The sequence below is a fragment of the Schistosoma mansoni genome, chromosome 2 (assembly GCF_000237925.1).
Source record: "Schistosoma mansoni strain Puerto Rico chromosome 2, complete genome".
Classification (NCBI taxonomy): Eukaryota; Metazoa; Platyhelminthes; class Trematoda; order Strigeidida; family Schistosomatidae; genus Schistosoma; species Schistosoma mansoni.
In genome coordinates this window covers 5,762,417-5,775,443 of record NC_031496.1, presented here as the reverse complement: position 1 = coordinate 5,775,443, position 13,027 = coordinate 5,762,417, and the positions used below count along the sequence as shown (strand labels likewise).

The 13,027-nt window shown below is 30.8% G+C and overlaps 1 protein-coding gene across 1 annotated transcript; it reads left to right on the top strand.

The window, feature by feature from the left end:
• Positions 1-11,431: 11,431 nt before the first annotated feature.
• On the top strand, positions 11,432-11,701 carry Smp_201710 (uncharacterized protein; the record flags this gene model as incomplete). Its single annotated transcript, XM_018795462.1, has 1 exon — positions 11,432-11,701. The coding sequence occupies one exon, from the start codon at positions 11,432-11,434 to the stop codon at positions 11,699-11,701; it is 270 nt and encodes an 89-aa protein (XP_018649773.1).
• Between the last annotated feature and the right edge of the window lie 1,326 nt (positions 11,702-13,027).

Sequence of the window (13,027 nt, the reverse complement as noted above, 5' to 3'; positions counted from 1 at the left end):
GAGATCATGAACCGATTACTGTTAGACCACCATTGAAATTCCGTAAGCACTGAAAGGCCGTTTCGTCCGATTATGAGACTACTCACCAGTCCTCACACACAATCCTGCACGCACGACTCAAACCCAGAACATTTGGTCTCGCGCGGGAACGCCTAATCTTCAGACCACTGAGCCGATATTCAACGGTGTTAATGTCTAACTTCAACCAATCCACGGAATTGAGAGGCCATTTTCCATTGTCTTCAAATGATAACTGCCTCACACAAAACACGGCGTGCTAGATCATAGATGTACATCACGGTGAAGTTCAATACTAGGACAAAATGGCTGTCGAATACTTTCAGTTTGACAATGGTGATCTAAAGCTAATTGGTTCATGATCTCACTTAAAACTTGTCAATCTCCACAACCCTATATTGATAATAATCACTATCATAATAATATAAGCAATGAGATTGCAAACAGGTCTTTTCCTCAATGGAATCGTTAAATTTTATAAACAATCGTTTACGGAATGACCAAGAACAGAATCATAGTTGTTTCGTTTCACTAAATAACTTTAAAAAGTGTCATTGTGTTCACTTCCACATAAGTGATCTTTTTTCCAGTGAAACGACGCCATTTTCCTTCAACACACATTTCTCATCATTCATATATTGGAAAAAAATCTTGTTCAAAGTACAAGATTCTAATCACTATGAAACTCTCGAAGGAAACTTTCTAATTCTGATTTTGTATTTTTTCGAAAAGTTGAATTCGCTGTAGAATACGAAGGAATTTGTTTTAAATTTAATAATGTAATTTTGTCTTCAATCTTCAAATTTAATTCATATATTTCATTTGCCCAAGTATTTTTCCTTAAACATTAAAGCAAAGTCATAAAGACTCCTGAATATTTTACAAGATAATAAATTCAATAATTTTAGTCAGTTTGTTAACGTGAATGAGTTGATGAACTACTCACAACTAGAAAACTTCTGTAAATGTATCTAGCATAGAACTTTCCAGTACTTCACTGCAATATTCTTTCCAAGAACAAATACACATGACCATAAACTCTTGTGGTGTATTCATTGACATTTACAACTTTTGATATTGGTTTTCACTGTTTGTTTCAGTAAAGTCAGTCAACGATATAACAGAGTACACTTAATCTTTATTCAAGAGGTGATCATTTACAGTTTTCAAAATACACCGTTAATTTTATCTTATATTGCCCGACTAGTAAGTACCATGAAACATTATGCTTTCAACCATCGTACGCTTTATATTTAGTTTATAGTTACAGTTATAGCTTCAATTGACTCACACTTTCCACCATGAAGATCTTAGTTATTAATAGTTAGTTGTCTAGCTTTTATCCATTAGTTACTAAGACGGTTTTAAAATGAAATACCAATCTGAAATCATATTTTCTATTCTCAATTAATTCTTAAGTAAAATTTTACTACTATTATTCTGTATATTATCAAGATCGAATGTTCGGTTTCTCACTTAGTCATGAATACGAACTCTATTACAGAAACGTATTCTGCACAGAAACAACATGTACAATTCTCTTTAATTTTGTCTAATTCATAAACTTTTCTTTCCAGTTTTCTTAATGAAAATGGATTTGATTCAAAAGTATCAATCTCATTATAATTTTATTCCAGTAACACTTTGTCTTCCTCCTTCTTTTTTTCTCTTCCCCCCCCCTCTATTTACATTAAATTATAAAATAAAATCAGTTTTATTATATTCTGATAGAACATAAATGTTTATATAATAAACAAAAATGGATATTATTTTGATAGACTTTTTAATTAAACTAAATAGTTAATGTATAACATTGTTTACTCGTTTCTTTGTTGTTGTAATAGAGGGGATTCCATTCCATTCATCTTCACTTGGTGCTGTTTACTTGTATCTACCCATTATTGTTTAGGACTATAATTGATCAGTCTATTTACTGTTCAATTTTTTTTTAAATAAAAAGGGACAAAATTTAAACAAAATCAAAATGTCCAATGAGCTACCCTATGAAATGAGAATACATGATGAGTATAATATAATAATTAAATACATTTATAAAAGGTTTATTGTTTAGAAAATGTCTCCAATTATTTATATTATTATTATAACTAATAGTATTATTATGAATGAATAGTTTATAGGCTATTGTTTCTTATACCAATGTTTACATATTAAAATAATAATCCTATTTTTCCCTAACAACAACAACGACAACAACAACAAATACTCTACACGATCTGATTTATGATAAAGGTGAATAATATTTTTGGAAAAAAAAATTGAAAAAAGCGGACTATGTTAACTGTTATCATTTAGATCTTTATAAAATCAAAACTGATCTAAGCATTGAACAATACAATGATTTGCTAATTTTTTTTGTTTTAAAGAAAACAAAAGTCTTCTAAATAAAGACCTTCTGACTGGCAAGGTACAGTTTAAATAGTTTAAATTATATTTTTTCTGGTTAGCATTTGTTTAGCGGCCTCTAAATGCCCTGGTACGGCCGAGAGTGGGGAGAAACCGCTCTGCCTCTCGAAATGCTCTCATATGGCCATGCGTATATAGCCTCTGTCAGGGACGTCCTACTCACTGCCTTCTCATGGCATTACTGTTATTTACGAATATGAGAGGACAAAAAGCGAATATCCGGCGCTTCAATCGGGTTGATGGACACAGAATGTTCACCTAGGGGAGTTGGAAAACACTGATTCAAAACCAATGGTGCACATGGGCTCCAGCATCCTGAGGGAACAAATGACGTATGAACCAATCGTTGGTCACCGTCTACCATGAGACTGCATCTCCTTACAATGCTCCACTGCCTTGTGGATCAGTCCTTTTGGTCAAAGGCTCGGGGTGTGGCCCCCTAAGAAAACCACCTGCTTCAGTTGGGGCACCTGGGCAGTAACGTAGCCCTCCAACAAATCAAATGAAATTTGTGAGGCGAATATGTATCTTGTGCTTCCTTGTACCAATATTTATGTGTTTAAATAAATAAAAATAAGTTTGTTTAGCGGGTTAGTTTTCTACGTGATTTATTTATTTGGTATATGTTGGGAACAATGAATATTTGGTATATAAAGAGATTAGTTTATGACAAAACTTTTCATCGAGTTAATATTAATTAGTAAAAACAAGTTAATATTGTGTAGTTATGTCAGATCAGTCAGAAAGTATTCGACAGTGAACACTAAGTAGTTTATCAAGGATTAAATATAATATTTTATGGTAACATAGTAAATGATTGGAAAATTAATAACTTATGAGATGTTTCATACACATAGTTCCTTTTATCGTTTTGAAAAGAGTAAGAACAAAGATTCTAGCAGAATAAGATAGATTCATTTTATTTCGTTCATTCTCGTCAGCTGCTTTACAACCTGTGATATTTAAAACCATAATTACGTAATGTGATTAGATTACTTCCATGAAAGGGTTTAGTTGGAAGTTATATTGAAGACACAATATAGTATAGCAAGGGTGTAAAAAATATTTAACAGACTGAATATTATAAATATATACCTTATGTGAAAGGAAATCCTGCAACATTGATTGTGACAACAGTTCAAACGGGTAGAAACAAGTGATTACACAATGAGTAAACGCTGATAGGGATAAAATGAATAGAGCTCAGTTAATAAAATAAGACTATTAATCTGCAAGATAGTTGTAATAAAACTCAATGATGTAATAAATGCAAGAAAGAGTTTTAAAAATTTTAAGATGCAACGAAGGAATATTTGTTACCAAGGCAAAAAAAAGATTAATAATCATCTCTTTTTCAACACAGTCAGGTTTTTGACGCCTGATAGCAAAGGTTTCAGCAAACTTCAGACAACTGGAGCTTGGATGCTTTCTGATCACCTTGAAAAATTGCAAGGTATCGACCTGATGTCCTGTATTCGAAGATGTTTGGTAATTGCACTATTTAGAGTTTTTCTCTTGTTCTGAGACTTTGTGGAACATGCTCAAAAAATCTAAGATATGCCCTCCTTTCTGTTCGGCCAATATAGCTGCTTTGGCAGGTACACGCAAATTTATAAATGCAGTTAGCGGTAACATGAAAGGTGTGCTTGTCAACCTTTGATTGATTTATTTAACATGTTTTTTTCACATAAAATTAACAGTTTCGCTGCCAAATAAGTTGTGGCTAGTGCAGTGTTCAGTCTCCTACTGATTGTCTTTATGACATCATCACGTGTAAAGCTGAGATTCATAGATATTGGTTAAAAATTGACCCTAATAAGATTCTTTAAAGAGTTTAGTTTTGATTAACATAGGTTTCATAGCATATCTAAGTGGTGCTAAATAATTAGATAATTCTAGTTTGAAAATTTTCAACACAGGTTATTTTCAAATAGTCTCAAATGTAAATACTGAACCGTCTAGATGAAACATTTAAAAGATTTTCAGACAGCTTGAAAATAGTCATTTTTCTGGACAGACACAGATAGATATCGTTCAAATTTTACGACACCATGAATATGAATTACTCCTCTTATCAAAAAAATCTATTTTTTCTATGTTAACTAAATACTTACTATATAATGCACAGATTGTAGGATCATTCTTTGAAATTCATACACACCATAACATCTATCAACTGGTTACATACAATCTATGAAGCATTCAGTTAGATTGATTTATCCCTTATTCAAGTCATTTTACACCTTTTTTTACTTACATAACTGACCCGAACTAATTACCGCGTTTTTTATTCCTTTTTTTCGAAATGACAAATTTATTCATTGAAAATTTCAATCTTAAGATAGTTGTAATTTTCTTTACTGGAAATAAACGATAAGTAAACTAACCCTTACCATTATTAAACTTTTCTCTCACGATAACACACACTAATTAAACTTGATACATTCCTCAAGGTCATTACCAATGTAAAGGTTACCATAGAGAATAATGTCATTACATTGTTTTGTTTTTATAAGAAATTTCAATGAAATTAATGTAGTTCAGTTTAATTGATCAATTTAAGGACATTAAAACAAAATTTGGTATCAATTAAATCAAATTTTAGTGATAGAAATTTCAGAGAGTTTCATAATTAGAAATATTGAAATCTGAATTGTTTTTTAAATGTTTGACAAAGTTACCTAGTGAGTAGTTAAGGACATTTTCAGAAAAAAATCTGATACAGTAATGTTAACATGAGTTGACATTTTCTTTAATCGCTGACCTGAAAGTGTTTTGTTTAATTGTTTGTGTTTAATTAGTTTTTTGGCTTCACGTTACTCTATAATGCAATTGGCGGCCTGATTAAACATCTGGGCTACCTTTTCCTGTCATCAGATGTTTCAACAAGGTATCCATTGAGAGATATCATATACCACAGAACCACATTTTGTGATTCGTTTTAAGGATGTCCTCCAGGAATACAATTGATTATCCATTAAATCACTAAGCCCATAGTGCACAATTTTATTAGGATTATTCAAAATAATTTAACAGTTGAAGAAAATTAACTTAGAATATTACGTTTTTGCTATAATTTTAATATGAAAATCTCAAATAACATTCAAGTGCAAAGATAATACTTAAATCCACTGAATGTTTAGATATTTATGTTATCTAGTGTCAAACGTCCATCTACTGGATTTACTTAAATAAGTTTAAATTAAAAGTAACCTAGTGTACGTGCTATGATTGTACCATCATGACTGAAATAAGTCAAAACACAATTTACATCTCAATGATCACGGATAGTTACATAAGTCATTCAAAATTTCAAGTGTCCAATATATTTACGCAACAATCAAAGGATAATAAGAATATAAAGCCTATACAATATAGAAATATGTAAGATAATTATTCATTCGATAGACACAATGAACGAGACGAACATGTGCAACAACTAAGTTACACAATAAAGTAACAAATCAGGGACCATTATATAATACGGGATTAAATATACCTCACTTAAACAGAAAGATCATGATTGAAATAACAATGAACTGCCGAGGTTTTATTCAGTAAAATCCTTGAAACCAACTTTTTCGTTCACTTATCTCTGTTTTCTATTTGGCATTGGTAACAACAATATCAAAACTATAGATTATTCATTTTACATCATAAAGTCACCTACATTTTATTGTAAAAGCTGTTTAATCTTAATAGAAACTAGTGGAATATACAAGGAATACATTAAAGTCCTTTAATTTCGATACAAAATTACTGACAAACAAATTGTTAAGGTGTTTATATTTCAATACAATTCTGTAATATTGTCAATAGTTTATGACAATAATGTACCGACATAGGAAATCTGTGTGATTTAAATAAATGAACCTAGAATGAACGAGTGAAATTGAACAATGGACACTTGAATGAAAAATTTACTTGAAACAACAGTAGGAGTATTGAAAAAAAACAAAGAGAATTGAAGATAATACGCCGAACAATTCTTTTTCGGCTAATTCATTTATTCAAACTGTACAATTGTGTTTATAGGGAATTAAACAAACACATTTCCTATGCTCTAGCTGACTTACAAAGTCTTTCACAGAATCATCTCATGACAGTAAGCTTCGTATTGTCTCTTCCAGCCGCCCTATTGAACTATTTCATTTTGTATTTATATCTTTATTTTCTATTGTGGAGCAGACTAAATTGGCTGTTCTAAACGAACACTCTCTAAAGATATCCCTTAATGTTAACTTGGTAAAATTTCAAAAGAACAGTGTGTTAAATTCTCTTGACAATTTTGTTCATATTCTTCAAACATAAATAACGTTCACAATCATTTACACAGCCAAACGACTAGACAAAATACAGTGGCGTTAACAATTTATCATATCCAACCTAAAATTTGTGTGCCAAAGCAACACATGCAAAGTTTCATTCTACCACAATCCTAACATTCATATAAGATGAGCTGATTTTTAACATTTTCCCTTATATTTTTTATTTATAACTATTTTTACTATGAGAGGTTTATGTAGTCTGTGAAATTCTTGTTGATTATATCATCCATTGATCTGTGTAAGTCAATCACTAGAAACGAGGATTTATTAGACAGTTATTTCTTTCTATGACAAGAACCCTTCATTTTGACGTCAATCAGATCGGACGATGTGCTCACTATTTTAATGGCCCGTTATCCGATTTCACATGGATCGTATGAATATCATTGAAGTACACATGTCGTCTATATAATCATCGACTTAACTTGCGTTAATGAATAACAATTAAAATCAGTCAAATACGAGAAAGGATTTCGAATACGTATATTCTGTTCAATCATCGATCCAGTTAGATGATCAAAGGAATGAAGCGCAAAGAAATTATACGCAGTGGAGAAGACGTGTGAGCTAAATCCCCTTTTAATCAAGCATTAATCAAAATTATAGTCACACGAAAATAAGCCACAGATATGTAATGAATAGGATAAGAATTGTAAAAAAACTCTCATATAAAAATAGTCAGGGTTTATAAGCGAATAATTAACAAGGTCAAACGTGACTCAAGAAGAACGGATAAATTTGTCTGTACAGAAGCTAGAATAAGTTATGTGAGCTTAACATGGTAACCGACACTACAAACTCTTTATTATAGTAATTAATCAGTATAAAAGATTATAACAAAAAGTGGAAAATGATGATTTTCAAATTAATATAATTCATTTAGGCATCAATCTTATCTTGATTCACAAACTAAAGATCATTTGTTGAACACTTTTGAAGTTGGTAAACAAATACACACGACATAGTGCTTTTGTTTGATGAATATAACTTAAGATGGATAGACAAAGATAATTAACAATTCATCTCACAGATATCCTATTACTTCCTTGAAAATCCCTTAAACGTTGATAGAAAATAGAATACAAATCAATCATTTGTGCCTTTAGTACAGACTAATTATTTAAAAGGGATGTATCTAAATCTAATGGTATCACATCTGTTTAAATAATTATTGACTCTTGTTTGTTCTTTCATCAGTTGCTTAATACTCAGCAGGTAAACAATTATTCTACATAATTGAAATATACTTGTTTACTCCATCCATTTCTAATGAATACTTTAATCTTAACTTAAAATTTTGTTAAAAGGAATAAAGAAAAGAGTATGATTTGATTTAAACAACCTTAAGTTATATTAGCGACATTATTCAAAAAACTTCTTATATGCCATCGTCAATAAAGTTTAGTATCACTTACAACTTCATTACCTTTACTAGATGACTTCAAACAATTTTGAAAGAATTAATAAACAATGACTGTATTGTAAGCAAAGATGGATAGTGGCTAGCCGTGGAATCCAGGACAAGGCACGTTTCGTCCTATTTGGGACTCGTCAGCTGGATATACCTGCATCTGAGTTGATGTTCACTCTGGGACTCGCACCCAGTACCCTTCGCTTCCAACGCCATCACGTTATCCACTCAGCTACTGAGTCCTGATAGCCAGTTGCAATCCTAAACATTATTGGGAAGATTCAAACAAACAATACTAAATGAATGACTGCATTGTTTTTTCAAATTATCTTTTAAGTTGTATGGGCATTTACACGAACAAATTTGGTATAGTTTCCTACATAGATTAATCATTCCAATAATGACACGTAGTAATGAACAGAAGTAGTCTTGTTATTCGCTCATTAGGCTATGATATAGACGTTTTGCTAGCCACACAAGTATATTTTATTATTTACGACTGTGTATCAAAAGACTTTATAGGCATCTTTCTTAAGCACTTTTGATCTCTGGATCATTGTTAGCCGTCATAAATTTTTTATTAGAAACTTCTAACCTTTTTAATTAATTGAAACAGCTTTTAGCACAATAATGGCATCCTTAAACGTTATTTCCATACAGATACCGAAGTCATATGGACCATATATTTGAAATATACAATAGAAATACTAAACACTATGATGGTAAATTTCATTTGAAGAATAATCAAAAACTTGAAATTATAAAAAAGGCGTAAAATACAATTTATCCTCTAATTTCAATTCAGATTTATTTGCTTTAGTCATGATGAATAGTGAATAAGAGTGGAGTTGAAAAGTTTGTTTCGTCATATCTGGGACACGTCAGCCGGATTTACCTGTATCCCGATACTGTCCCAAAATCATTAAATCTCGTGACAGCCTTCATAAATTAGGATGTATTAGTCTTGGATAAGTGAAAGTAAAGTTAGATCATAGTTCAATGTCACTAATGTGTATTAAGTTCACAGCAGTACATCAAATAACATCACATTTCATGATGAAACTTATGTGCATAAAAGTAACTGTATCAATATTTGTTCCAGAATATGTAGAATAGATCACTGATTTTGTTTTGTTTGAAATTATGAATCGATCGATGTTAGACCACCATTGAAAACCTGGAAGCACTTCAATGCCATTTCGTCCTACTATGGAACTCCTCAGTAGTTCGCATCCACGATCCAGCGAGCAGGATCTTCACAACCTCATACTGATAATTACTATGTGCTTACTAGTGACTGGCTTCGTGAGGGAATTCTCGGAGTTCTAGGAGGAGCCATGACCAGTGGGGCTAATCCATGTCAGGTAGAGACAGTTATATACTTCAGTAGAATGGAATGTGGTCGGGTAATTTTGTGGATTGGTTGAGGTAACACAGTAATACCGTTGAATGCTGACTTAGTGGTTTAAAGGTCAAGCGTTCGCGCTCGAGACCGAAGGTTCTGGGTTCAAACACAGCGGGCGGTATCGTGGATACGCACTGTTGAGAAGTTCCATACTAAGACGAAACGGCCTTCCAGCGCTTCCAGGTTTTCAATGGTGATCTAACATTAATCGATTCATGACCTCAATTAAAAATTCTTAATAATCTTTACAACCTCATACTGATAAGATTACTGATTATTAAATTTAATCCTCTTCAATAATTTAGATAAGGACACTAAAATCCTACATCACTTAAATATTTATACATGTATACTACAATTTTATTTATTCAGCTAATTTTCTATGATATTTCTAAATGTTTCCCCCCCCCCTAGTTGTTAAATTTGTTTCCTTAAACATATAAGGGTAACAAAATACTTTTTGTTTATTGATTTTTTTTTATTTAACTTTATTATTTTAAGTAACAAACTATTTGAACATTAACAACAAAAAAAGCCAATGACTTCAGTACACTAATAATTTATCATCCCTGTATTATATTTAAGGTCATAATGAGTATTGTAAGTGGTTATTAATTTTTTCTTTTCTTTTTCTTTTTTCTATTTTTTTCTTTATTTTTTTAATTAAATAATTTTCCTTTTTCCCTTTTACTTCAATCTATAATTTAATGAAAATATGTTTAAGCGTAAAAATTAATTAAATTTTTTCTATAATAACAATAAGGGAATATAGATATATACAATAAGTTTATGATTTGAACTTGACTTAGATTAGAGAGAAGATCAAATTCTTAACAGCAACAACAACAACAATAAAAAAAAATTGATTTTTTTCCCTTTCGCAGTGTTAATTAATACACTGAAATATGGACGAACAGTCCTTATATATATATTCTATCAGATCATTGACTATCTACAATAAGTGACCTTATTTTGTGATTAGCTTATAATCTGTAGTAAGTGTAATAAATATATATAACAATTAAATTTACTTCGTATTGTATACTTGAATCTTCACATTATTGTTTAGGACTGCAATTGATCAGTCTCTTATTGGCATATGTGCATATTGTGCGTATAGTCTCGATATTGTACAAATAGGACGAAACGCGTGTCCTCGATTTCACTGGTAGTCACTATCTATCTTTGCTTATAATGCTTGTAAATTAAGACAATATCGAGGAAATACGCACAGTATGCACGTATGTTAATAAGAGACCGAAAATCAATGAGAAGATTCAAGTTAACAATACCAAATGAGTTTAAACATCACCTCACTGCACAAGTAAGTGGCTATAAAGACTCAGTAGGTAAGTGGATAACCTCGATGACGTTTGAAGCGGAAGGTACTGAGTTTGAGTCCTAGATTGGACATCAACTCAGATGCAGCCACATCCAGTTGGGGAGTCCCAAAGAGGACGAAATGCGCATCCCAGATTCCATTGCTAGCTACTATCCGTCTTTGCTTATGTATAACAGTTGTTTTCTTCTTCCCTTTAGATTACACTTTAGTTTATTGCAAATGTAATACGTTTTAAAAATAACAGATATTCTTTAAATTATAAGTAATAATTTTATGTAATTATATTATGTGATGTTAATATCCCCTGCAAAACTCTGGACACATAATTCATAGACTACTAGTCTTAAGTATTTGATATTGTTTCTTCTATTCTCAATAAATGATTGAAGATACAATGGTAATGAACTTAGGCTCCTCGTTATTATTGTTGTATCAATATTTTCATGTTAAGTTTAAACAATTATGTAGTTTAATATTACAAAGACTTTATCCCTTTATAATTTATGACAAGATTGTATTTATCTAGGACTAAGATACTTGATATTGTATCATTGAAGATAATTAACAGTTTTATATATTTCCTGTTAATGAAAACCTTTTTTATAAAACAGAGTTCAATGATAACACCTTTAGTTTTAACATTGTATAACACTTTCCATTATTCTTCTCCCGTTTCCCTTAACAACTTAACAAACAATCAGTGTCATAAGAAAGAAAACTTCAACAACTACTTATTCTATGAAAAAAGAACCTGGGTTTCGTTTTATTGGTAATAAAATATATTCTATCTTTGCATTATTCTTATTTTTAACTTTGATTAACAGGAAATTAAAATTTTTTTTAAATCTCAAAAAATCAAAAAAAAAAATCTCGAAAAATCAGAAAAAATTTTGAAAAATCAAAAAAAATCTCGAAAAATCAGAAAAAATTTTGAAAAATTAAAAAAGATCTCGAAAAATCGAAAATTAAAAAACTGAATTATAGTCATCAATTAAAAATTTCTTTTGTAATTTAATGAAGAACATATGAAAACTTTATTTCTCATATTGTCAAGAATATCATTTTTATCACAAGGGGGTTTTGTGGAGATTTCAGTAATTTTATAGTTGAAATCGTGTAATCAATTGAAGTTAGACCACCGCCATCATCACCACCAACATCAATTTTCCTTGTTTTACACTTATCATAATTAAGTCTAAGCATTTTATAAGGATTATTTCATCCCTACACTGTTTAATTTAAATAAGATTCTGGTAGGTATTATATTCATTCAATCAAAGTTCCACTATAATCTAGTCATTAAAACTTCATCAAAACTATTTTACATTATGAGCTAACTATAGTTAAGCAACTAGAATCGAATTATTACCCTAAAAGCTTGACTAAAATTCGGGTATTCGAATCATAAAGGTAACATTTAATCATTTACATTTCTAAATGATGAGTTCATTACTTCTGTATTGATTCTTCAGTGAACAAACACTCAAGTAGAGAAGATCAGATTATTAATTAACATGAAATTATAGAATGTTTTGGTAAAACACGAAAATCATGCATTAAATACTTTATTTACATACCTTGCATCAGTTTTTTCTTCATTGTTCCTTCATTCCTGTTGTTATTACAATTACTCTGTGTTTTTAATTATGTCCTCTTCAATTAGATCTTCTCAACCTTTTGCTTCTAGGCATTTCACTTCAAATTAGTGTTACATACTACTTATTTCTGTCGACATAAGTAACATACATCACAAGTACTAGGAGTCACTGGACAGCTGTTTTGCTCTTCTGTAAGACTCTTCAACAGTGAATACTCACATTTCCACTATGGATTGGACATTCATCACTTCAATCAATTCTCTATACTATTTGATTTCCATTCAATCCCATTGATGGGTATCTGCCTACCGTCTGAAATGCTTAAACTTTACTGGTCACGGTTTCCTACTATATTTTCAAGATGTAATTTTCAAAATCAATCACTAATGAGCACACAATTATTCCTTGTGTAGAGCAATCATGGAAACTGTTTTATTCTTTGTTTTACTAATTTCAGTCAGTAATGTAAACTACAGCATTTCATATAAACAGAAATATGTT